The following is a 27,181-nucleotide window of genomic DNA, read 5'->3' on the forward strand; positions in this document are numbered from 1 at the left end:
TTCAGTTCAACTATATGCTTGCTCATTATCTGCCTGCTGGATCTGTTCACTACTGAAAAAGTGGTGTTGAAGTCTTCAGGTATAATAGTGGTTTATCTATTTTTCTTGTAGTTCTATCAGTTTTTGCCTCATGTATTTTGATGTTCTTAGGTGCATACACATTAATATTAATTATTATTATTTAATTTATTTATAATTAATAACATAGTTATTGTTATGTTTTCCTGGAGAACTGACCCCTTTAGCACTATGTAATGCCCTCTCTTTATCCCTGATAAATTTCCTTGTTCTGAAGTCTTCTTTGCCTGAATTAATATAGCTACTCCAGCTTTTTTTGGTTAGTGTTAGCATGGCATAGCTTTCTCCACCTCTTTTAATTTATCTATGTCTTTATATTTAAAGTGGATTTCTTGTAGACAACAGATGGTTGGGTCTTATTTTTTTATCCACTGACAATCTCTGTCTTTTAATTGGTGTGGACTACTCATACCATGTTTGTAACTGTTTTCTATTTATTCCACTTCATTTTTATACCTAAATTTTGAATTTGTAATTTTGTATTCTTTGTCTTAAAGGGAACCCTTCAGATCCCTCAAAACCTGGAGCTACTGCTGCTTGGCATGCATTAAGTAACGGTAGAAAAGCTGCACGCTAGCCCTGGCGGGGAAGGAGGGGTGCAGGGACTCGGGGATGCAATTGTACAGTACAAGGATGCACACCAGGTCTTTGCTTTGCGGGGCCAAATCCCCCAGACACTGACAAACGCTTCAGCCAATGAGAGCGTTCCTACGGTCCAATTCTGACTCAAGGGGCGGGACTCCCTCCTGCCTATCTGCTGGGCCCAGAGTGGGCGTGGTTTACGTGTACGTTTGTTTATTACCTGACCAACTTGGCGCAGTCCTGTGTTGCCATGACGACCGTGGCTGGGTCACCGCAGACTCTGCTGGAAACTCTCGCAGCGCGTTGAGGTCCGTGCACCTGTCGAGAGATCGTTTGTGGTGGCTCAGTTTCCCAGGAATACACTGGAACAGTAGGGATAGCAGGGTTCTGTGGCCTTTTTCCGCCCGAATTCCTCGGCGGGCGCTCCGATGCCTGCCGGGCTGCATCGCCTCCCGCCCCCACTCGAGCCTCTGCGTGCGCCCCTTGGCCGGTTCCGGGGCGGGGAAGGGGCTTCGCAAATCCGCAGAAAACCCGCCCCTCGAGCCAGGAGCCCGCGGGCTGCAGGCACTACTTCCCTCAGGGGGTGTTCATTTTGCATCAGTGCGTTTATTTGCTGCCACTTGTAAGCACCTTCAAGGGGCGAGGCGCTTTGTCTGAAGGAGGCTCTTGGCTTGCTGATGCGCGCAGCGGTTTGTCGCGAGGCTGCGGCCGGGGAAGCATCCGAGCCTGCGGTAACAGGGCTTCTGTCTTTTTTGCAGAGCCATGGGCAGCAAGAAGAAAGAAATTGCCCTGCAGGTAAGCCTCTAGGGGCGCTTACTTCCTGCACTTGGTTGGGGTTGGGGGACGAGGAGGATGGTGCGGAACGGGAAGTGCGGTATAAAAGTGATATTCTGTTTGCCAGCAGTATACGACAAACGGTGTTCTCAAACTTGAATGTCGTACCTTCCGTCTTAAAGGAAAAAACTTATCTGGTACCCCTAGTGATGACAAATTTTTTGTGCACTTAAATATAAACAAACTTAAAATTGGGTATAAGCTCTTTATGCTTATAGTGCTTATGCAACCATAAAACCCAAACATGAATTAAATAAAACTACAAAACCAAGAAAATATGAATCAATATAATTCGATGTGACATATTTTTTGTTGAAATGTAATCACCACTTGTTGCAAGAATCTGATATAGGTTCTTTTGAGTTTGGGCCTGCAGTCTGTAGCTGAGTGCTCTCCAGAGACCCAGTTCTCCCACCACTGCTCTCTTCAATCAGTCGCTTATTCAGAGTAGATTTCGATATTTTGTGTACTGCACGTTCATTGTAGAGAGTGCCTTACTTAATTTGTGCCTGGGACAAGTGAATCTGTAAGCCAGTGTCTCTGCTCTTTTTTTTCTAGTCCTGGACAATAAGTAGTGGGTGATTTTAACATGATGGTAAAAACATGCAGGCATGGCTGGAATTGGGAGAGAGGGCTTCATCATAAGGAGATCATCTGATGATCTGTAATATGGGTACATTTTAAAGCAAACCTTAAAATGTCTCAGAGTCAACTTGGGCCATCAGGATAAATGCTCAGGCCACAGGCACCTCCTGGAGAATAGAGCAGCAGCCGTCTTGAGACACCTGATTCCTCTTGCATTGTCCTCGTGGCACCAGCAATTTGTATGTGAATCTCCAAAGCCTAGTGATTTAAAAAAGGGAGAAAGCAATGTCTGTCTAAGGATAGCCTTTACTGGGAGGGGGTGAACGGGGAAGGGATGAGCTTTGGACTAGAAGTCTGAAGACCTGATGTAGTTCTTGACTCTTCTCTTGGCCAGCTCTGGGACTTTGTATAAATCATGTAACCTCCCTGGGCTATAGCTTGTCCATCTGTAGAATGAGGAGGTTGGCTGAGTTATCCCTGAGAGCCTGCCAGCCTTGATGTTCCAGCACTCCAGAGTTATGAAACTTCATATGTCTATATTCTGTCTGTAAATACATTCTAAGCACCCAGTCCTACCACTTATTGCTGTGTGAACGAGTTCCTCAACCTCTCTGAGCCTCCACACCCTTTATGTAAACAGGAGGGATAACACATAACTTACAGAGGTGTTGTGACGAGACTCTAGACACTTCCAAGATGGTCTGAGTGCTGACTGTGGTGGCTCTAAGATTTTTGCCCCATATGATTATCTTTTCATGTGTCTATGCCCAAATCCCCTTTGGGGGCAATAACATTTTTTAGCAATTTTTTTAAATGTGTAATCGCCAGAGCTCCATGTTCAATGTGGTACTCCAAGTGCGTGCTCCCATTTGCTGAGGGGGATGGAGAGTTGGTGTGCACTGAGGCATCTGTGTAAGCCTTGCCTCTCCACCAGGTCAACTCCTTGACAGCAGTGCTCTAGGGTCTGCCAAGCCAGGAACCCTGTCCTGTCTCTGGGTAAGACTATGTAGGATCTTCTGTGACTGAGACGGAAGTCGCAGGACATCAAGAGACAGACTGGTCAAAAGTGCCACAGATTCCCCATTCATTCCCTACCAAATGTAGAGCTTAGTGAAGTCCAGATATTTCCCATACTGTTCTGCTCCTGCCCTGCTTTAGGAGTGAGATTCTTCAACTGCCCCACTGCTAATGTGGTTCACTCCACGACAGGGGAGCACCACAGAGAGCTGCCACTGACTGACAGCTGCGCCTCTGAAAGTAACTGTTATGAGAGAGAGGGTGGAGTGGGGCTCTTCTGAACCCTCTGTCACTTTCCTCAGGACTAGACTTGTGGGCCCAGGATGACGTCAGTCCAGCTCTCTTACCTCATTTAAGGCATCAAGAAGAAGACTTTTCTGTTTTTTCCTCTTCTTTTCATAGAAACAAAAAAGTATGGAAGCATAATTTCTTTAGAAAGATGAATTTTTAATAGAGGATTTGCAGATGTTACATGTTTCTAGCCCGTAAAGGGACAAAGACTCTAGCATACCTGTACTAAGAATGAGTGGTAATTGTCATGGTCTTTTAATTTATATAGTTTCAAGGTAGCTCCCCACAAAAACTTATTAATTACAAAGGGAAAGAGAATAATTTCACAGTCCAGAAGCCTGACAGACCACCTTAATCAAGTGATGAAAGTGAACATCATCAGTAATGGGGCAGATCAAAATTGTGTCACCTGAAAGGATCCAGTGAGAGGAACACTCTTCCAATTCTCTGACACTCCAGCCAGTTCCAACCAATCCAGCCAGTTCCAACCAATTCCAGCCAGTTCCAACCAATTCCAGCCAGTTCCAACCAATCCAGCCAGTTCCAACCAATTCCAGCCAGTTCCAACCAATCCAGCCAGTTCCAACCAATTCCAGCCAGTTCCAACCAATTCCAGCCAGTTCCAACGAATCCAACCAGTTCCAACCAATTCCAGCCAGTTCCAACCAATTCCAGCCAGTTCCAACCAATCCAGCCAGTTCCAACCAATTCCAGCCAGTTCCAACCAATTCCAGCCAGTTCCAACCAATTCCAACCAGTTCCAACCAATTCCAACCAGTTCAACCAGTTCCAACCAATTCCAACCAGTTCAACCAGCTGCAACCAATTCCAACCAGTTCCAACCAATCCAACCAATTCCAACCTGTTCAACCAGTTCCAACCACTTCCAACCAGTTCCAACCAATCCAACCAGTTCCAACCAATTCCAACCAATCCAACCAGTTCTGACCAATCCAAAGATGCACAGCCTGAATCTAATCAGGAGGAAACATGAAACATACCCAAACTGAGGGACGTTCTACAAAATAACTCTCTTATAGTCTTCAAAGGTGTCAAGGTCATAAAAATCAAAGCAAGACTGAAGAACTGTTCCAGGCTAAAGACACCAAAGAGACTTGACAAACTCAGCACCTGGTTCCAATTAGATCTTTTGCTATTTAGGATGTTACTGGGATAACTGGTGAAACTTGAATGGGGTCTGAGGATGATAGTCATAATACTTACATGTTTATTTCCTGATTTTGATGGTTGTATCATGGTTATGTATGATAATGTATTCAGGGATAATGGAATATCAGGTTGGTCATTTACCTTCAAATAATTCAAGAAAAAGTTCTTTGTACTGTACTTGCAAATTTTTGGTAAGTTTGAAACTGTTTCAAAAAACATTATACAAAAATGTACATTATTAATAATGTACTGTGTAGAGTATAATATATATTGCTCCTTGAATTTCATTTCTGACGTAAACCAGAATACTTCTTAGATAAGAGAAAAATGTGAAGAGATGACAATAAATTCAACTGTGAATTATTTCTGATATGGATGTTCGGATATATTTAACAAAAGATGTGCAAACCGTATACACTGAAAACTACAAAACATTGCTGAGAAAATTAAGGAAGATTTAATAAATGGTGAGAAACTTCATGTTGATGGACTGGAAGACTCAATGTTGTTAAGATTTCAATTTTGTCCCAAATTGATCCATAGATTCAGTGCAATCCCAATTAAAATCTCTGCAGGAGTTTTTGCAGAAATTGACAAGCCGGTTCTAAAATGTATGTGGAAATGCAAAGGACCTAGAAGAGCCAAAAGAATCTTGAAAAAGAAGAACAAATATGGAAACCTCACACTGCCTGATTCCAAGACTTATTATAAAGCTACAGTAATCAAAATAGCATGGTACTGGCATAAGAACAGACAAATAGGTCAATGAAACAGAATAGAATCCAAAATAAACCCAAACTTATTCCATCAATTGGTTTTCAACAAGGATGCCAAAGCAATTTAATGGCAAAATAAATCTTTTCAACAAATTTTGCAGAAACAACTGTACCTCTACATGGAAAAAAAAAAAATTAACCCCATGGGGCCGGCCCGGTGGCGCAAGCGGTTAAGTGCACGCGCTCCACTGCTGTGGCCCAGGGTTCGCTGGTTGGGACCCCAGGCGCGCACCAATGTACTGGTTGGCAAGCCATGCTGCCATATAAAGTGGAGGAAGATGGGCACGGATGTTAGCCCAGGGCCAGTCTTCCTCAGCAAAAAAAGGAGGAGGATTGGCAGATGTTAGCACAGGGCTGATCTCCTCACAAAAAAAAAAAAAAAAAATTAACCCTAATCCTTCCTTCACAATATAGACAAAAATTAATTTCAGATGGCTTGCAGACTTAAATTAAATTAAAGCACATTAAATACTGCTCAACACCACTAGTCATCAGGGAAATGAAATTAAAGCCACAGTGGGATACCACTACATTACCATTAGTGTGGCTAGAATTTAAAAGACTGACATCACTAAATGTGGGTGATAACCTGTGAGCAACCAGAACTCTTATACTTTGCTGATGGAAGTTGAAAATGGTACAACCACTTTAGGAAAAGCACTGGCAGTTTCTTATTAAATTGAACATACATATACCCCCTGTCCCAGCAATTCCACCCCTAGGTATTTACTTACTGAAGACAAATGAAAACATGAATACAAAAAGATTTAACAAGAATATTCATAATCTTTATTTATAGCCCCAAACCGGAAGTAACCCAAATATCTATCAAGCAAATTATGATATCGTCATACAATGGACTATGCTCAGGAATAAAAATGGACAAACTACTGACACACAACTACACAGAGGAATCCCAGAAGTACGCTGAGGGAAAGAAGCCAGCACAAAAGAATACATGCTGTAGTATTTCATTTATAGGAAGTTTTAGAATAGGCAAAATGAATCTATCATGACAGAAAGATCAGTGTTTACCTGGGGTGGCAAAATGAATCTATCATGACAGAAAGATCAGTGTTTACCTGGGGTGAGGAGTGGGAAGTGACTGGAAGGAGACATAGGGGAACTTTCTGGGGTGATGGAAATGTTCCGTAGTGTGATAGGGGTGTGTATGCTTTTGTCAAAACTCAATGAACTGTAACACTTTAGTTGTGTGTATTTCACTGGACATAAATTATATCTCAATAAAACATAAAAAGACAAAAAAGAATGAATACCTCTCTGTACATAAATATAGATAAATGTCAAAACTTAATGCTGAGTGAAAACTCAAATTGCAAAAAGATATCTATAGTATGATATTATTTATGTACATTTTATGGACACATAACAACTGTATATATTGTTTTTGGACAAGTAACAAGTAAAAATTGTTATTTTTTTAAACGATAGATTTTCTTAGGATAGTGGCTATTCCTGGGGATGGAGGCAGGAGGAGAGAGAAGGAGAAAAGAAGATTGGGGACAGAGGCCAGCTGGAGCTGTGTTTGTAACTACTTCACTGAGAGAGAGAGAGAGAGAGAGAGCAAGAGCGAGAGAGAGCCAGAGAGAGAGAGCAAGAGCGAGAGAGAGAGTGAGAGAGAGAGAGAGAGAGAGAGAGAGAGAGATCTGGAGTAAACACATCAGCCTTTTTCCCCATCGGTGCCCTCTGTAACACAGCATTTGTTCCTCTTTGATGTTAGGTCAACATCAGCACCCAGGAGCTTTGGGAGGAAATGCTCAGTTCCAAAGGACTAACTGGTAATATAAGATAATTTTTTAGATTCATCCTTTTCAAAATTGCTAAATGACACATTAAACCATGAAGAGAAAAGCTGCAATGGGCACAATTTCCTATAACCTTGAGTTTCATGAATGAAGAAGCAGGCGATTTCCGTGTGTGTGTGTGTACGTATATATATATCTGGCTTGAACATGTTGGTCAACTCAGTTCAGGCAACCAGTCAGTGCTGTCGGATAACAGGGTTTCCTTGTTTCAGAGCTGGCTGTCTTCCTCAGGGGTTGTTTGGTGTTAAGGAACAGAAACCTCTGCTAATGACCTGAGGCACAAAAGGGGATGGAGTGGAAGGAATACAGGGGTCTCTTGGAAGTCAGGGGCTGGAAGGAGAGCCAGGCAACCCAAGGGCAGGGAAGCAGGGGTTGCACAGCCATGAGGAAACAGCACAGCCACTGGCCCTGGGTCAGTGGCTCTCCCCTCCTTGTGTCAGTTATCGATTGCTGGGCAACAATTTACCCCGAAACTTAGTGGTTTGAAACGACAAACATTTACTATCCCACAGTTTCTGTGGGTCTGGAATCCAGGTATTGCTTAGCTGGGCGCCTCTGGCTTGGGGTCTCTCACCAGGCTGCAGTTAAGGAGTCAGGGAATGTCAAGGCTCAACCAGAATCAAATTTGCTTCCAAGCTCAGTCATGGGGCTTTGGCAGATCTTAGAAGGTCACTTCCAAGTTGATTCATGTGGCTATTTGTGGGACTCAGGTCTTTGCTGGCTGTTGGCCAGAGACATCAATTCCCCCGTAAGGTTACTTACAACATGGTAACTTTCTTCCCTCAGAGCAGGACTAGAGGGAAGGAGGGAGAGAGAGACAGAGAGAGAGAGGAAAGTCGTGGTCTTTTGTAACCTAACCTCAAGAGTGACATCCCATTCGTTACAAGCCAGTCACTAGGTCCAGCCTGCGCTCCAGGGCAGGGGGTCACACAGAGGCATAAATCCCAGGAGGCAGGACTCAGTGGCCCATCTTAGAGGCTGTCTACCACACCTCGCTCCCCCGCTATTCCTTTCTCTTCTTCATTTACTCTAGATATCTCTGGGCTCTGTTTCTCTCTGTGTGTCTGCTCAAGTCTTCTCTCTATAAATACACCTGCTCCATCAGCTTGTATCTGCTCTTATCTCTCTGCATCACCCCCCCCAACCCAAGGACTTCAGCTTTCAAACCCCCTCCCCCTTCCCTCCCTCGTGACTCAGTTTGTCTTTCCAGCCCTTCACCCACTGTTCCCTGAGGTGTGTCCTCAGCTCCAAACTGTTTCCTGAACATGCCACAAGTTTTCCTTCTTCACTTTTTTTTTTTTTTTTTTTTTTTTTTTTGTGAGGAGATCAGCCCTGAGCTAACATCCGCCAATCCTCCTCTTTTTTTGCTGAGGAAGACGGCCCTGGGCTAACATCCGTGCCCATCTTCCTCCACTTTATATGGGACGCCGCCACAGCATGGCTTACCAAGCAGTGCGTCGGTGCGCGCCCGGGATCCGAACCAGCGAACCCCGGGCCGCCGCAGCAGAGCGCGCGCACCTAACCGCTTGCGCCACCGGGCCGGCCCCTCCTTCTTCACTTTTATCCGTGTTGTTCCTACTACCTGGAATATCATGGCCCCATCATGACCTGTAGAAATCGTCCTCATTCCCAGGCCCACCTCTAAAACAGCCTCCTTGCTGTTTTAGAAGTCTTTCCTGATCCTCTGCGTGGTCACTTCCCCCTGGGAGTCTCTAGGGCATTTGGGGTGGAACTCTGTCTCAATGCCCCCAGCACACACCCAGCTTGGTGTGGCCCCTGTGTGGGTGAGCACCCACCCTCATGCCTTTCCCCCTAAACTCTCAACACAGGGGCATTGTCTTTTTCATCTCCTTCTGTAGCAGACTTGTCCAGGCCTGGGTGCTAATTAAATGTGGTCACATTGACCCAGTAGCGTGGCGGTAAGTCTTGCCCCCCTCTACTACTTGAGGGATTATAAAGCTTTTTTGATGGTGCCAAGTCTTAACTCTTCTGTCTTGTCTGTGCAACGGGAACATGACTTCAGGGCAAAACAACCATGAATTCTATTTCTTTAACAACAGTAAGAAAACTACCCCCTCATCACTTGTGAGAATGTGCCATGTCCGGGCACCCGATGTGACCCTGGCTAACATCTGTCGAGTGTGGACCCTGTCAAGCCCTTCGCTAAGCCATGCAAGGGAATCGTGTTGACTGAAGGCTGCAGGGGCTTGTCTGCCCCTTCTCATCAGGCAGTCTCGAGGAAGATATGCTCTTCCTTCTTTCTAGAGCCAGCAGAAGTTTGCTTCCCAAGTCAACCACCATCTTGGAAGTCTTGCCTTCTGCTGGCTCATTTCCCTCTGCCTTCAAACAGGCAAAAGTCTATTCAGATTTACACACACATACACCTGCAGCTTTTGATTTTCTCTGCCATTTCTCTCCTTCCAGGCGTCTTTTCTGTTTTGCTTCCTGTCTTTCAGAGTCAAACTCTTCAGAGTCCTCTCCAGTCCCCACCCCTCATAACCTTGTGAAGTGTGCCCTCGTCCCCACCACTCCTTGGAGCGCCAGGGAGCACAAGAGGAGGTGGGAAGCTGATACAAATGACTGGGCTGAACTATCAATGCAAATCCTTTGTAGAGATTGGTAGCTAACTGGGCCCCCAAGTCTTTCCCCCTGGGGCTTGAACCTGCTCTCCTTGGTGGGCCTGGATACCCGGTCCTCTAAGTCTTCAAGGACTTTTTCCTGGCTTGACCCAAATGCCCTTCTCCCTTAACTGTGAAGCTGTTGTCCTCGAAGAAGCCCAGAGCTTTATCCTCCACCTGATGCTGTGGCCCAAACCCCTCTCTCCTGCCCCTGCTGGTGTCTGGTTGCCTTTGGGACCACTCGCCTTAGATTCTCTGGTTGGTCTGGAGACCCAGCGTGTCTAGAGTCTAGTTCACTTTTCTCCCTCCCCAAACGCTCTCTCCCTGCCTCCACCCAGTTCTTTCTCTCTGCCAGGCTCCAAGGTGGAGTCCTTTTCACACCCACACGACTTTCCTCCCCAGTCTCTCCACTTCCTTTTCAAAGTCTCATGGATTTGTCTGTTCCTTCCCTCCCATTGACACTGCCACCCCCGTGTCTGGCTTCCTCATCCCTCCCACACCCAGCTTGGCTCTCACTTTCTCTTTGCAAAACTATGCTGCTTGGCTAAACTAACCAGGACTCCTGAATTTGTGCATCCTGCTTCTTTCCTGGAGGAGTTGAAAGAGCATGGGCTAGGGCTTCAGACAAACCTGGGTTCAAAACTTGGTTCTACTGCTTGAGAATTTTTATTCTTTTACCTTGGGTGGGTGGCTCCACCTCTTCGAACTTCAGCTTCGTCATCTCTATAGTAGGATAATGATCTACCCAAAATACCCATCTCACTGGGTTTTTTGAGAGAAAAGCAAAGAGCAGATGCTCTCTTGCAGCTCAGTCAATATCAGCTCCCTCTCCTCTCTAAAACTTGCTGTGAGTGCTCATGGCCTATTAGATCAGGATGGAACTCCATAAACCCACATTCCACACTCCTCCAGGGATCTCTGCCACCACTGCCCACAGCCCAACCGCAGGCAGGTCTGGGCCAGCATGTGCGGTAGCCCCTAAACCCCCCGACCGGTGCCTGGCTGCCCGTGCTTCCACCACAGGCTCCCTCTCTGCCCATCCAAGCCTGGCATTTTCCAAAATGCCCAGTGTAAGTCGCCCCTCCACTAGGACGCCTTCCTTCCCTGATTAGTACAGTACGGTGTTAATACGGTGCTGCCAGAGTCTACGTTAATTTGAATAACGATAATTTATATCGTGTTTTATTAATAGTTCTCACATGATGTAAAAATCTTGAAATGTGTATCTTCAAAAAGTGAAATCACAAATTGCATGCTATGAAAATTGGCAGGCCTGATAGTTTATAAACAGTGTCCACACTATCTCCCCATGACCCCGTGACCCTGCCACTCCCGCTGCTGAATAGCAGTGCCCACCTGTGTGGATTAGGCATGAACTTGGTGAGTGCTGAGGTCTTTTTGAAGACATCCTTCCTCTAAAATGTGACCTCCGGGACACCACAGTCTAGCACTTGCTCCGTCTTCGTGATGGGGCTGGCGGGTCCCGCGCGGACCTGGTGCTCTTGTGCTGGCCCAGCTTGCTTACAGGGCTCGAGGTCCAGTGCAGTCTGATGGGAGGGTTCCCTCACGCCTGGCCCTGCACACTCCACAGACTGGGCCCAGAGAAGAAAAAGGTATCCAAGTTTCCACCTTCGTCTCTATCAGCTTCACTTCCCAGGAGAACAATGTAGAGTTTATAAAGTAGATAAAACTCTCCTTTACCCAAAGTGAGTAGCTTTTAATTCGACAGGGAAAAGGTCAAATCTGTGTTTATTATCAAAGTAGCTAAGAGTTGACTGTACGCTGGCGGGTCACCTACAGTGACTTCTTCCTTTTAGAACAGTTTCAGTCCAATTCAAATATTTATCGAGGGCCACTCTGTGCTGGGCCTGATGCTGAATGTGCCTGAAAATTCCCTAAGGCAAAGGATCCATGTTAAGACAATGATTTTTCACCCTACTTACTTCATTGTGTTTAGAATTCAGAAGACTGAGTTCATAAGAATGAGGGAGAGCTGGGTTTGCGTGCTTGCTCGCACTCCGAGGCGACAATAAATCCCTTTAACTGTTAAGTGCCCCTGCAGACAGACGTCCTCCAGAGGGGGTGAGAATGTGCAGGTGTAAATTCTGCCTGATGTGGGTAGTGCTGGTGCCCACAGAACGGTCCCGCTTCTTGTCCACACAGTGGTCGACGTCTATCAAGGCTGGTGTGGCCCCTGCAAACCCGTGGTGAGCCTCTTCCAGAAGATGAGGATCGAGGCTGGCCCGGACCTTCTGCATTTTGCATTAGTAAGATCCTCTTTCACCAGCACGTCACACAACATTGTAAAAAATTAAAAATTTAAAAATAGGAACAGGAAGTGTGAGCTGCCTTTTCCACATCATTGAAAAGGCATCAGCTGTGGATATTTTGGTTGCTGTCAGTCATGATGCTTTATAGTTTCTCAGAGATGAAGATTCCGACCCCACCCCCACCTCCCTACCAGTCACTCGGTGATGGCAGTCTCCTGACGCCGTGCTCGGGGAAGGAATCCGTGTCCCTCTAATGCGGATGCTCCTTCGCGGCTCATGAACACTGTGAACTCTGAAGTTTCACTTTCGGAGCCCAGGGTTTCAAGATTTCTATCCTCTGCTCCCTAAAGGGGAACTTTTTTTTTTTTTTTTTTTTTTTTTGTGAGGAAGAACAGCCCTGAGCTAACATCCGTGCCAATCCTTCCTCTTTTTGCTGAGGAAGACTGGCCCTGGGCTAACATCCGTGCCCATCTTCCTCCCCTTTATATGAGACACCGCCCCAGCATGGCCTGACAAGTGGTGCCTCGCTGGGCGCCCGGGATCTGAACCCGGGCCACCAGCACCAGAGCACACGCACTTAACCTCTACGCCATGGGGCCGGCCCCTAAAGGGGAACTTTTAGCAAACATTTACTTGGATTAATGTATGGAAATGGGAATAAATTCCAGAGAAGTGTGCAAGAGACACTCGAGATGCTGCATGGGTTAGAGGTTCATAGGCAGTGAACACAGGAGACAATATACCTTATGCTAGTTTCTAGAGAAGTTTGCCTTCAAGCACTGTGCACTTCCTCCCTCGGGAGCCAGTGCTGACGCTTCTGTAGCGTGCGGAGGAAGTGCCCGAGGGGGACTCGCTGTGTCCACGGACAGACGGGGTTTACTAGACACTGAAGGCAGAGTGTGAGGCCCTTCCACCTCTGTCGTCGCCAGTCGTGCAGCGGGAGGGCGCTGGACAGTGGAGCTCCCTTGTCCGGGAGCAGGAGCTGGGTGGGGAGCAGGAGAAACCGTCATTTCCTCCTTATTTTATTCTTAAAAAAAGTACACCGTCAACAATTTTTATCAATATGTTGCCAGGACAGTTGTTAAGATTCTGATGAAAAGACATTAGAAAGAGCAGCATGAGAGCAAGCTGGGGCCACACCTGGGAGGGGAGTCACTCTGTGTGTTGTGTGATGTCTGTGTGTGTATGTGTGGTCTGTGTGTGTAGATGTAGTATGTGTATTGTGTGGTGTGTGTATGTGTGTGGTGTGTGTGTGGGGGGGGGGGGTGTGTGTGTGTGTGCATGTGTGTGGATGTAGTATGTGTGTGAGTGATATGTATGTGTGTGGTGTGTATATGTATGTGTGTGGTGTGTGTGTGTGTGGATTGCCCTGTGTGGTTCTTCCACCGTCATGCCCCCACAGGCCTGCTGTGCCCCAGGGTCCTGCTGACAGCTTGTTTTCTCCAGGCAGAGGCAGACTGTCTTGATATCCTCGAAAAATACCGAGGGAGGTGTGAGCCGACCTTTCTGTTTTATGCAGTAAGTACAGTTTCAGAACCAGAACTATCCAATGGTTGCAAATCATTCGAGTTCAGATAGATGCGTCTCACTGGCATTAATCCTCAGTGGGAGTCACCATGAGGCCTCACTGATCCAAACGTGATGCTGTTTTCTCCTGGACTATATTTATTATTTTGGCTAAATTTGACAGATTCCCTTAAGTCACGGTGCTGCAGGCCCCTGACTGGGCTGGTGGCCCGAGGGCACGGCTCGCTGGTGGGGCGCGGGGGGTGGAGTGGGGGGGGTGGGGGGTGGGGGGGGCGGGGAGTTGGGGAGACAGCTCCTGTGGTCACTCCAGCAGCCTTCCTGACCGGCTGGAGTCACTCAAATGCTCCTTCTGGCTTACAAGTGCTCTGGACTCTCAGAGCACAGAGTTTCAAGATTTCTATCCTCTGCCCCGTAGAGGGGAACTTCCAGCAAACATGAATGCTCCTTTATGGGGTAGACAGGCTCTGCATTCACAGTTACTTATTCATAAAATGTGAAGACATGTTTACAGAAAGTCAGAAATGAGAGGGACTATTGATGAAAGCCAAGTGGTCCAGCGTTTTGAAAAGATAATTTGGATGTCTTTGGGTGTGACATCCACGGGGCACGCCCCTGAGGGACCATTATCTCATCCCTGGCTTCCTAGGTTTATCACCTGCCAGGCCCTGAAGGCAATTGATTGATATACAAATCCTGACTGGGTCCAACCCCCTCATCTACAGTCAGGGAAGCTAGGGTCTACCCACCCAGGCCAGAGTTGTTTAGTTTGGAAACCTTCTGGCCCCTGCTCTCAGCACTGCAAGTATAATAAATTGGAAGCTTACGGTGAAACTATGTGAGCTTTTGGCTGTTAGCAGGGAGACTGAAGTTAGATGATGAAACGTGGTGGGGGAGGGAGGGAGAAGTAGGAAGGAGCCGAGATGAATGTGCCCCCCCCCCCAGCCAAACCGACAGGGGAGCTCAGTTGCAGAAATGGGATCATCACCACAGTGGTTTGCTTGCTTGAGCCCGTAGTGATTAAAGCATACATCATAATCGGCTGTGTGGGAACATGGGCCAAGCCAGCAGGCTCCACCACACTCCTCATCCTTTGGGGCTCCACTGTGGGGCGGGATGGAAATGGAGGAGGACCATGGGAACTTCCGTGAGTGATATGTGTTGAGAAAGTTAAAGCAGGAAACTCAGGTCAGCAGGACACGAACACCACCTCCACTTGAAGCCTTCTCTGACCACCCCAGATGGAGTTGATTGTTGCCCCAATTCAAGTATCCCTATTAAAACAATGGTCTTATTCTATTCTAATTGTTTCCTTGACATGACCACCTCTCTCCCCACTCACTCCCCATCCATTGAGGGCGCGATTAGGTTTTTTTGTGATTGGTGTTTATATTCTCTGCCTCTGTCTCAGTGCTTGGCCTAAGAAGTGCTCAATAGACGTCTGCTGAATGAGCTCTTTATTGGCCACAATTAGTCCCTCACAAGCTAGCCTGCGCTGTTCCTCCCTTAACTAACTCCCATTGCCCTGAAGGAAGTTTAGACAGGAGGGCATGGGGCAGAAGGTAGAGAAGTGGCTGGAGGCTGTGGGCCTGGGGTGGTGGACCTTGACCTTGGGCACACTCCTAAACAAAGCTCTCGAACACTCTCGCTGTCTCTTGAAAGATTAATATCTGTGAAGAGGGTTTCATGTGGTTTGACCAGTACATTTGTACCGTATTCTAGGGAGGAGAACTGGTGGCTGTGGTTAGAGGAGTAAATGCCCCCCTGCTGCAGAAGACCATCCTAGACCAGCTGGAGGCCGAAAAGGAGGTGCTGGCCGAGGGCAGAGAACGGAAGGTGGTGAGGAGGTCACTTCTACAAGCAGCAAACCCACAAGTGTCCCCTCCCCTTGTCCCACCCATTTTCCTGGCGCTGTCCATGGGAAGCGTCATTAAATGCCCACCCCTTCTTGACAGTCCTGCTGAGGGCTCCGGGGAGGGCGCACTGTCGACTATGACATGTATGCATTTTGAAGCCTTCTTTTTAAAAGTCATCCCCTTCATCCAGAGTACGTTAACTTCTTTTACCCATTTCTTTTTCATTCCCCACTTCAACTCTTAACAGGGGTTTCTGGAACCCTGACAGTGAATTCTGAAATGGAAAAAAAGGTAGGGAATCGAGTGGTGGGTAGGAGGAGTGAGCCTCAGGATGAAATCCCTCGCGGTGACCCACCCTCACCTCACCTTCCTGAGGTTTTACCTGTGGATCACAGGGGCTTCATTTCTTTAAGCTCTGTCATTACCAGGAGCAATAGGATCAGTATAGCCTGTGATTTTCATAAATTATTTCCATGATAACATAGACTGCAAGTTTTTCATAAATAATTGGCTGCCTTTGAAAACTGACACACCGTAGGTAGAGAGAGGTACTTCCTGGTGCTCTGAGCATCTGCCAGACGAGCCTTAACATTGTTCAAGTTTGAAACGTTCCATCCAAATAGTGAACCCGATTTTTATAGAATGGATTAGACTCAAATCATTTTTTTCCCCCAGAAAACTGGCAATTTTCCCCCAAGAAAGAAAATCATAAATGCTCATGCCTCCTCCAGGGAACATGATCTCTCTCTGTACTACCTCCCTGCACTGGGTAGCCAATCGCTTAATATTTACTTGCATTTCAATTCCTCCTTTGTCTTCTTGCCAGCTCTCTACTTCGTCTTTCTCTTTCCTTAGTTTTGACTTAATGTTTGTGAAAACAGGCGGAATCTAAACCTCAAGATCAATGTGGATTTCCTTGTCTTCAAATGCTCTCACCCCACCGTCAGCCAACCACTAAAAAGGATCTCGTAAAGTTTCCAAGACTGATAATCTTGACTTTTTTTTCCCTCTGTATTTTGGACCTTCACCTTTTTGGCTTCTGCAGGTTTTTGAAGGTCTTTGTGGTACCTTTAATTAGCTAACTACTTTCTGTTCATGACCAATTTGCACTAGATTAAAGACGAGGCTCTTTCTGATGAAGATGAACGTTTTTCTCATGAAAAGGACAACGGTGAAGAAGAGGACGTGGGTGAGTACAGAACCCACAAACAAGGGAAAAAGGCAAAGCAGACTCAGATTTGATGGATTTTTCAAAAAAAATATGAGTAATGAGTTTATTGAACAATCTGAACTCTGAGAAGATTAGTCATAAAACATCGTGTCTCCGATCACCTGACTTCAAACTACTGTGTCAATTCTCCCTTCTGCCCTTTAATGGCATCTTGGGCACCTTCCACAGCTTTCTGATCAGGTTTAGATATCACAAGTGTGGCTTTCATGGCAATTACCAGGCATTAGAGAAAGCTCCCTCTAATAAAATGGAGGGTGGTGGTACTAATAACGGAGAGTAATGATGCTGCTGTTTCCTTAGGTCTTATTTGAGCTGAACAGCTCAAGTTTCTGTTTTCACCTTTTTTCTGAAGTGTCAGAAAGTCAGGTGTACTGAACACCTTCCCTGCCCCAGCCCTGCCTCCTCGTCCCAGGAGTCCCCAAGCATCACTCCCTCTGGGGCATCACAGTTCTTCCTGAACCTTTAATGTGAGAACAACTTGATCTGACAGTGCGCAGAGAAGCCAGAAGTTAGAAAGGCTGTTGCTGGGAAGGTGCTTTTTTTTTGGAAGGGGCTCTTGATGGTGGCTGAGGCAACAGGGGAAACCAGGATGACGTTCAGGAACCGAGCTGGAAAGAGAAGGAAGATTTTTATTACTGCGTGAAGCAGGAAGCTGTTTAGTGGCGTGTGGATAATGAGGACCGTTAGAGGTGGATTCTAACGAGGAAAGGCTCAGTTCAGGAGAGCAAGGAAACTTCAAGTGTGAAAAGAAGGCAGTGACTTGGCTTCTGCAGGAAGCAATTTTTGTCTCCTTTTTGGGTTATCTCTTTCTTCCCTCCCCATTATTTCCTCTCAAATCAAGTCTCTCCACGCAGAAAACAACGCAAAGCCTGCCTTGCACTTAGCCTTCCTCTCCTCCATGGCCGAGCTTCCTGAACTTCGTCCACACTCGTGGGGCCACCCCTCACCTTCTGCTCCTGCCCCCACCTGCTGTGTCTGGCCTCTGTGCCCGCTCCTCCCTGAACGGGTGCTCACGGTGGCACCAGAGACCTTCTTGGTGCCAAACCCACCAGGCAGGTTCCAGTCATATCCTGTGGCATCTTTCTGTGGACCTGGATGATGTTCATGTCTTCCTTCTCAAAACCCTCTTCTCTTTGGCTTCCGGAGATGTCACGACCTTTCTCGTTTTCCTTCTACGTCTCCGGCCTCTCCTCAACCTCCTCTTCATTGGCTTCTTTTCTTCTGTTCCCCTTTCAAGCCGGAGTTCTCCCGGCCCCTGCTCTGGCCTCTTCTCTTCTCCCTCTACACCTCTAGGTGATCTCATTAACTGGTCAATTTGTAACGGAATCTACCGTAAGAGTCCCTTAAAGTCTACGTGTACCTAGGACGTTAGAAATAGTACTCACAGAAAAACGAACAGATTTGTTGCTGAAAATGATTCACACCTTTGCAGTACACGTTTTTGAGATTTTTGGAGTAAGAAGCCCTCCTTAAATGCAGACATTGTCGTGTTTCATTGCAACACAACAGATATAAAAGCTGAGAGCAGGAAATAGGCTATGGGGAATACAGGGTCTGTGCAGAGCGTAGGTAGCTCCCCAAGGCCAAGTTCGTACGAACAGGACTACAACAGGCATGGGCTCCCGGACTGGTCACAGGGCTCCCTGCAGCTTCTGCGGGCCTGAGCAGTGGGCTACGATCACGTGGCGCCTCCCTCATCGCCACTGCTGATTGGACCTGTGGACACTGGCCAATGAGCGGACTGGGCAGTGAGCTGTGACTGGTGCCTTGGCTCCAAACAATGAGCTGGCCAGGCCGGTCTTCTCTCAGGAGAGTCTGGACTGAGACAGGGAAGATGGAAGCTGCACTTTGGTGTACGTGTTGGCACTGAAAAGTCACGGAGACTCAGGGCCTGGGGCAGCCATTCGTGGCCGCGTGCCAGGAAAGTTAAAAAGAAGCATTGGTGAAGGAGCCAGTACCGTGAGAGATCACAGTAGACTGTGGGGAGAGGCCAAGAATCACAAGAGGGTGACAGGAAGGGACAGGAGTGGCCAGGCCTGCACTGCCTCTGCTCCAGCTCTCCCCCATCCAGGTGACTCTTTCAGCTGCCTCTGGGTTTCTGCTCCTGAGTAGTCTTTGATCTCCTCCTCCATCTCTCTTCTCCTCCCACTCCTTCCCTCCACTCCCTCCCTCCCAGGTTTGTGTCCCTTGCATGTCTCTGTCCTTTGCAGCCAGGTTGAGGTGGAGGTCTGCAGCCAGACCCAGGCATCCACTAGAGTCCAGGTCTGCAGGGGCACAGCTAGGAGGCCAGGAGAGGGAACCCCGGAGGGGAGCCGTGTGCAGAGGCTGTATGGTTCCTGCAGGGGGCTCCTGAGAGCCTCAAGATGTCTGACAGCACCACCCTCACTGATTGCAGTTTCAGCAGAGAAGACCTGCACCTTGGCAATCATTAAACCGGATGCAGTGGTCCACGGAAAGACTGACGAGATTATTATGAAGGTAAGAGAGACAACACTTACCCTTCAGACTGTCCTCATGTCTTCCCTGGTGGAAAGACAGGCGTGGGGCATCATGCAGCAGTGTCCTAGTGGGAAAAGAAGGCTTCTAAGGATTTGTAACCAAAATTCCATGTAAGTAAATTAAAAAATTTAAATCTAATTGGGAAAGATGCCGTGAAGATGAGGGTCTCCACAGCTCTTAATGTTGCCTTTTCCTTTATCTTTTATTTTTCAACTAAGTTAAATGTGAATTTGGGCTTGGTTTACCCTTTCAGAATATGCATATATATGTATCCTACAGATCCAGGAGGCCGGCTTTGACATTTTAACAAATGAAGAGAGAATTGTGACAGAGGCAGAAATGCGCCTTTTCTACCAACACAGAGCTGGAGAGGTCAGCTCGTTTGCTTCCATATGTCCAACACACTCTCATTTCTTTCTCTCTTTCCAACAACCTGTTTATAGATTGACATTAGTTTGGGAGAAAATAGAATATTATGAAGAACAAGAAAATGAACAGGAAGTGGGTCATGAGTTTGCTTTCAGAAAAATGATTATGGGCTGTAGCAGGTAAAAGCTCTTTGGTTGCAAGGAAGAGATTTTGACTCTAACTTAAGTAATGAAATAAGGAATTTATTGGAAGGATACTCCATAACTTCCAGAATTGAAGAAAGAGAGTTGAAGGAGTTGAACAAGAAGGTCTTGGGAGAAGAGGAACGGAGGCAGGTGTAGGGATCTCAGGAGCAAAACCTCGAGGACAGCCACTTTAGGTGCTGCTGTTGGATAAGTCGGATGCAACCACTCGCCATTTGCTTTTGCTTGTGACTCACCTACTTGGGAGGGAGGGTCTGGTTGACCGAGCTTGGGTCAGAGCCCTACCTCTCAGGTGAGGGGTGTGAGTGTCAAGGTTGGGGGGTGATAGGCATCATTGTCAGGCTAGGATCAAGTGAAATGGGGAAGGGCTGCTCCCCAAAGGGAAACCAGAGTGCTGCTATGTGAAGCAGGGGGAAGGGTTGCCAGGCCCTGCAAAAATGAAGTCTCAGCTGCATCCCACCCTGTGGTTATCCAGCATCCACATGACTTCCATACATGGAAGTATGCCCCACCTAACTTATTATAATCTCACATTCAACCCCAAATGGATCACCTCAAAGTCTCATCTTCCCGCCTTTGACTTATACCTGGGTTCTCCGGGTGTGGTTGGGCACCCGCTCCCCCGGGGCCCTCCATGGCATCCCCGGGACCTCCACGGGCATGCTGGCTGGTGGCAAGGCTGCTCACTGACCCCCTCCCATCCTGTGTGGGGATGGGTCCGCTGACCCTCTGCAGGCCCCACGGCCCCTGCCCTGGGTCACTTTTTTCCCTCCCTGTGCTAGGAGGCATTTGAGAAGCTGGTACATCACATGTGCAGTGGACCAAGCCACCTCCTGATCCTCACCAGGACTGAGGGTGCCGAGGACGTGGTCACTGCCTGGCGAACCCTCATAGGGCCCTGTGACCCTGATGTGGCAAGGAAGGAGCAGCCTGACAGGTGACGTCACCAGCTGTGGGCCTTTCATCCGCTTCAAAACCTGCATCCAAAGAAGCTGAGAGCCCTGCTCGATGTTCAGCCCAGAATCATGGGTAACACAGAAGGCTCTCTGACAGCCATGAAGCCCCTCTGTGTTATATATTTGGGGAGACCCTGACCTCTTTGTTATTTATGTGGGGAGCAAGACACAGTGGGTTTGGCATTGGCGGGGCCAGGCTAAATATGCACAGGGCCAAGGCGCAGCCCAGGGCAGCCTAGTGTGGTGTGCAGAACACAGTGCTCAGACCTCATCCTCTGATCCAGTCCCCAGCCATTTGCTGAGTGCCGCCTGTGATCTGCCTCTTTGCTGCCTCCTCCCCTTCTCTGCCCTCTTCTGAAGGCTGCTGCTGGATCCAGGCCTCACTGTTCTTCTCTCTGCAGCCAGAGGGTACCACAGTGTGGTCCCAGAACCACCTGCACCATGCATCCAGGAAATACAGATTCCAGAGCCCCACCCAGGCCTGCCAAGTCAGAGACTCTGGGAAGGGCATAGGAATCTGCATTGTAGACTTGACCCCCCCTCCACCCCTACTCCCCACCCAGGGTGTCCTGAGGCCTGCTAGGGTCTGAGCACCCTGTTCTGCACACCACACTAGGCTGCCCTGGTCTGCTCCTTGGCCCTGTGCATATTTAGCCTGGCCCCGCCAATGCCAAACCCATTGTGTCTTGCCTTTGAAGCTGGCAGAGGCCCAGCCAACAGGAAAGAAATTCACAAGAGACTAAGTCACTGCAGTTGTACCCGTAGTTGTAGGGGGCCGGGAACATGCATACATGAGGCCGCCTGGGCCAGTGAAAGGCAGCCCAGGGTTCAGATCTCAGGTCAGCGCATACTGAGGTGAGTCCCTTCTCTGAGCCTCCGTTCTCGTCTGTCAAGTGGGGATACGAGCACCTGTCATGGGAGGGCGTGAGTGCCGTGGCTAAGAGCACAGACTTCAGAATCTCTTTTCTTCCTCTCACTAACTGCGTGGCTTTGGGCCATGCTTTAATCCCTCTGTGTCTCCACATCCTCATCTGAAAAATGGCTACTATAATAGGGCCTGCCTCCGACGTTGATGTGAGGGTCACATAAGTATATATACATGAAGCACTTAGAACAGTGCTTGTCACACTAGCACTGAAGTCCTAGCAACTTTAGTATTATCTCCTGGGGTTCCTGGGGGATTGACTGCACAAACCTGTGTCGAGCCTTTCCCCAGGCAGTGATATCACCCAACGGCAGCCCCTGCGTGTCCACCGTGCCTCCTGCATAGTTAAACTGGGGTCATGACGGAGCCTCCCTCACAGGGCTGTGGCGCAAATGAAGCACCCGGAAACATGCCCAGAACACTGCCCTGACAGACTGGTTGTCAGCTACGGTTCTCCTTGCTGTGGTTCTTGGCATTTTCAACAGACAGAGAGCCAGCTCACAGAAAAGCAGGGGGCTGAACGGTAGCTGGTGACCAGGTTGCCAGAGAGCAAAATGTTTCTTTTCAAATGAAACAACTGTTTCTTGTACATTTTGCCAATGTTCCCAGTCTCCGCGCTCAGTATGGCACAGAAATGCCCTTCAATGCGGTCCACGGAAGCCGGGATGGAGACGCCGCCAGCCGAGAGCTGGCATTGCTCTTCCCCAGTTTTAAGTTTTCAGACGAAGTTCCGGAAGCCCCTCCGGGTAAGTCACCCAGGCAGACTTGGTCTTTATTAAATCTGCAGTGAGCATGTGGGGGGCGGATGATAACTGTGGTGACCAAGTCTTCAGTCTAACAAGGTCCTGTGGGGAACACAGGGGCTATTACATAACTTTAGTTGCAGTCCCGATCTGTTTCCATAGAGTAACAGTGTTGCTTTTAATATCTCATTACATTTTTTGCTCCATTCTTACTTTGGAGCCATATTTTCGTTGCAAAGTTACTTTGCATTTTTCTGTGGAAACCTCTGGGAAATTTAACTAACTTTCTGTAAGCCTACCTCAAAGCCAGCCGGAGGCCAGATGTCACCCCTCACTTCCTCTATGCTCTGTACGGCCCACGCTAAGCCCTTGGTGAGGTGACTGAGAAGCAGAGGGACACAGAAGGGCCCTCTGCCTGGAGGCTGACTCTCGCATCAGCCCCCACAGTTTGGGAAAAGCATGCTGGGTCATCACCTCCACACCAGGGTGAGAAACCCAAGGGGTCCAGAGTGCACTGACTCACCCCGTTCCACAAGCGGAAGAACTCGGCCTGGCCCGGCTGCTCCTGTCGCCAAGCTGCTGTCTCTGGTTTGAGCCTGAGGTGAGGTGGAGAGGCCAGGGGCTGAATATCCTGGGAAGAGCAAAGGACGTGAGGGTGGGATTCTTGGGAGAAGGCTGCATGCAGATCTGAAATGGTCATAACCTATGCGTGCCTAAATGTTTAGTTTTCAACCAATGTATTCACCTAAATGTTGATACATTCAGGGTCTCCTCAAGATCTGAATGCCGCCAAGTAAGAACAGGTGGTCCGAGGGCGAGGGAAGGGAGGACGGGAGCTGGCCCGTGCTGGCCCTCGTCTAATCCTCGCCGCTGCCCACTGCCAGCTGAGACAAGCTGAGAGCGCAATGAAGTTGAGGGAGTTGAGAACATCAGGGAAGCGTGGCTCTATGTGGATCCAAGGGACCCAAGTTTACGCATCCGAGTGCGTGTTGTGGTTCTTCAAAGCCATCCCCTGCCGGGAGGAACTCTCACTCTGGTGATGGCGGCACTGCGAGGGCAGCTTTCCTCTGGGGACCTGCCCCCAGAGAGAGCCCACGATGTGTGTCCTTATGTGTCCAGGGCCATGGGACATCTTCATCCTTTTGGGGGTGATTGGAAACAAGGAGGTATGGCTCAGGGCCACGTCTGGGGAAGACAGTGAAGCGGCTGAGGAATCCTCCTTGGGTACTGGGGACAGTGTTGGGAGAGCTGAGCCTGACTTTTTGGCCTCAGGTGATAATGGGGTAAGGAGACAATTCCAGAAGGGTCTGAGTCCAGACCACATCCCGGGAATAAGTGCACAGCCTCCTGCAGGCGTGACCTTGAAGCAGCCTGGTTGGGGTGCTGATGTTCTGACCATTTGTTTGATGTGTCGTGTCTTCTCAGTTGTCAGGAGTAGAGCGTGCTTTCAATGTACTCAGCACTTTTTCTGCTAAGGGGCAGGGGTCAGGGCACTGGAGACAGACAATCCTGGCTCAACTCTTTACCAGCCCAGTAGCCTTGGGAAAGTTAAAGTTACTCACCCTTTTTAGGCCTCAGTTTCCTCATCTGTGAAGTGGACATAAGGATAAACCCATGATAGCCCATAATCATCATCTTCCTCATAGGGCTGTTGTGAAGATGAGAGGAGACAAAGGAGGTGTTCCCAGCCTGGTGCCTGACACTTATTAAGTGCTCCACGAATGTCACTCTTTTCTCATTCTTTAATTCCTGGTCCCTCACACACATATTAGGACCTCTCTTTGCTGTCCCTTCCACCCTGACCCTTCACTTCATCGTCTGTGAGGCAATTAGATCCCCTTTTCCTGTTTCTTTGTGGATTTTGCGTGGGACAGACGACTGGGACAGGGCCGGGTCTCAGCAGTCCTCCAGAACATCTGTCGTCCCACAGGCCACGAGGCTGAAGGAGCGGTGGGCCCTGCTGAGGCGTGCTGCTGCCTTGAGGACGTGGACTGATTGACCAGGCGGGCTGCTCTGCCGGGGCCGGGACTGAGGTGAGGCTACGAGACGGAATGTCAGTGCACTCGTGTCTGCCGCACAGGAGGAAACCTCCAGAACCGGAACTTACTCTTTGAGCACCGATACTTTTTTGGCTTAGCTATCTTTCATGAACAATAATAATAACAGTATGTACTTTCCTGCCTTATTAAACAGTATACAGAACATATCCTTTTTTTCTGCTATCTCTGGGATTTTACAAAATAAATAGACATCAGTTATCGCCCTCCGCTGTGATATGGTGCCATCCCAGGGGATACTGAGTTATACAGGACAGTGTTTCCCCAATAATAAATCTACTTAAGGGATTAAACAGTCTTAGAGCTGAACTTGGTAACTATGAACTTGAAAAGAGTGCAACAAGACTGGACATGACACTTCCAGGCCTATCGACGTGGAGGCAGATATAAGTCAGCTTTACGTCTTCACGCTGCCGACCCCAGCCAGGGAGACAGTCCTGTAACGCTGCCAGCCTTGCCATCTGTTGTTTTCCAAGGATCAGGACACGTTCAAAAAGCAATACTTGGGGTTTCATGTGGACCCAGGGTTCATCTGATTTTCTTGATGCTCCCTTTCCCTGTTTCTTTGGTTTCTGATTCTGGCTAAAGCCTAATTTTAAAACCTGAGAGCTCCTAGGAGCCAAGTTGCCTCCAGCTTTCACTCAATTGCCTGGTTTAGTCGTCCCTCCATCGTTGTGCCCTTGAGAGATACAGGAGGTTTTCAGTAAAAAGTAACTTATTACCCCTATGGATATTAACATGCACAGCCACCCTCTCTTACCAGTTTGCTCTTTGCTTTATTTGTAAATTCACTAAGCCCAGGCATACTCTTTCCTGAGGAAAAGGCTGTGTTCTTCTACATCATGAGGCAAATGTCAGCCATTTCCTTCTTATTTGCTGGTTTTCTCCAGAGGACTTCGCTCCTATGACTTGAAGAAGTTCTTTACAGGGCCAGTTAGCTCCCGGAAGACTGCTCTTGCTGGGCGTGTTCCTCTTTCTGCGAGCCTATAGCATCAGGCACTCTGTGCTGGCCCTGGGGATAGAAGGATGAGTCAGGCTGTGTGAAGGCGGGGACCAAGGCCTGTGACACCGGGTGGGTGCCTGTGTTTCCCATGACTTTGTGGCACCTCTGGATGGAAACACACAGCCCATCACGCTCGTCAGCATGTGTATAGGCCCCCGTGAGCAACAATGTGCTCAACGGAGCCCTCCCTGACAGAATCTGTCAGAAGTTGAATCCACCGTGGGGCTGTGCTCTTCCCTTTGTGAGTGGGCTCAAGAGCAGGACTCAATTGGTCTGTGCCCACCTCAGCACTGGCAGATGCCTCAGAGGAGCACTAGGGCCCTACGCCTGGTCTTCCATACCACAGGTGCTGTGTGGCTCTGAATGAGCTACTTGGGGGTGTACCCAGCTGACAGATCTCCCCAGAAGCTGGGAAGCCAAGGATCTTCCATCACTGGAGAGATGACAGATGAGTAATGGAGTGACAAGGGCCTCTGAAAGCAGGGGAGAGAGGTGGGGAGTAGGTGAGGGAACCGGGCCTGTGGGGCGAGATGTGTGTTGGTGTCTGTGACGATCTTTAAGTCTTCCCAGGAAGTAGCCAGGAGTGGCAGGGCTGGGAGGTGGGAAGCAGGAGGGGCACTGGGTGACAGGGCTAGAGTGGGAGGGGTGGTGACACAGCCCCTTCTTCCAGTACATGGTAGGGTATTTCTTGTCTCAGAGTCCAGAGGTTCATGACAGAAGGAATGGAGGCAGCGGTGGGGGTGGGGTGCTGGAAAGAAGGCTCCTGAGAGTGGCTAAAATGTCAGTCTATTCTTTGCGGATAGAACTCCTTGGCAGAGGCCCTGGACCTGGGTTCCTACAACAGAAGAAAACCTGGGACTGCAGGATGGGTGCCATTTTGGGCGTTGAAGCCTCTCAGCTCCTGGGTGTGAGTGCCTGACAGCGTGGAGGGCAGGTCAGCCCCATGGAGTGAAGGAGGCTGGCTCCTTCCTAAGGACTGGCTCTGGCCCTCCTCTCAGCAGAGGGCTGACTGCCTGGCAGAGCCAAGGCCAGGAGCCTGGGGCTGCAGAGCTAGAGGGTGGAAAGGCAGCTCAGTAGGTCACGATGTGGCCCTTGAGGGGGCTTCCCTCAGCTTTCTCAGAAGCCAGGTCATGGACCAAAACTTCCCTCACGCTGGGAACTGACACGTGCTTCTCTGCCCAGCAATGAGGAAAAGTCAGTGCAAAGGGGCAAGACTGGGGCAGGCATTGGTGTTGGGACCTCTCTCTGGCGGCTCTCCATCAGGATCTGGGGTCACTCCCCCTTTCCTCTCCTCCTTTCTCAGGCCTCACTTCCAAGTTTCCCCTATGGCAGCGGAATTCCCTCCCCTGCCAACCACCCCACCATCCTCCCCCCATGCTCTGGGGCAGGTGTCCTTGGCTTTCTCTCTGTTTCTACATTTTCGAGATGGGGAAAGGAAGGCCACACACAGTGAGTAGGTGAAGAGTACCCGTGCATCCTTGCGGAGGGAGGGCAGCTGCTTGTGTGCTGTGCAGCGGGGCTTTAGGCAGTCCTCTCCTCTTCCCCTTACGAAGCCACACCTCCTCTGGGAGCTAACTGGATGGAGGGGGTGGACACAACTCTGGGCGGGGGGTCCTGGTGGCTGGGAGTGGCCACTTGTAAAGGGTCTACTAGCCTTCAGGAGGCCAGGAAGAAAGGGGTTCCCATACTGCTGCAGATGCTCCTGGAAGCCGGAGTAACCCTAGGGCACTTGCCCCCACCTGAAATGCAGAATTGCTTCCCGGTTTCT

The 27,181-nt window shown here is 48.8% G+C and overlaps 1 protein-coding gene and 1 long non-coding RNA gene across 3 annotated transcripts; one reads left to right on the forward strand and one right to left on the reverse strand.

The window, feature by feature from the left end:
- Window positions 1-918: 918 nt before the first annotated feature.
- On the forward strand, window positions 919-24,559 carry NME9 (NME/NM23 family member 9). 2 transcript variants are annotated; one of them, XM_058552319.1, is made up of 12 exons: window positions 919-968; window positions 1,419-1,455; window positions 7,075-7,132; window positions 11,941-12,044; window positions 13,494-13,565; window positions 15,294-15,410; window positions 16,541-16,616; window positions 19,054-19,136; window positions 19,437-19,529; window positions 20,512-20,666; window positions 22,220-22,356; window positions 24,284-24,559. In XM_058552319.1, exons 2-12 carry the CDS (start codon window positions 1,423-1,425, stop codon window positions 24,346-24,348), a joined length of 993 nt encoding a protein of 330 aa, XP_058408302.1. In that variant the 5' UTR covers window positions 919-968; window positions 1,419-1,422; the 3' UTR covers window positions 24,349-24,559. The 2 variants fall into 2 exon arrangements, with proteins under 2 accessions (XP_058408302.1, XP_058408293.1); XM_058552310.1 differs by lacking the exons at window positions 919-968; window positions 7,075-7,132 and having other exon boundaries at window positions 1,233-1,455.
- LOC131412590 (uncharacterized) lies at window positions 16,646-26,735 on the reverse strand. Its single transcript, XR_009221811.1, has 4 exons — window positions 25,171-26,735; window positions 22,877-22,984; window positions 19,157-19,221; window positions 16,646-17,266 (listed from the first exon to the last, which is right to left on the reverse strand). It is a non-coding gene; the product is annotated as an uncharacterized LOC131412590 (long non-coding RNA).
- Window positions 26,736-27,181: the final 446 nt, after the last annotated feature.

This window comes from Diceros bicornis, chromosome 2 (assembly GCF_020826845.1).
Source record: "Diceros bicornis minor isolate mBicDic1 chromosome 2, mDicBic1.mat.cur, whole genome shotgun sequence".
NCBI lineage: Eukaryota > Metazoa > Chordata > Mammalia > Perissodactyla > Rhinocerotidae > Diceros > Diceros bicornis.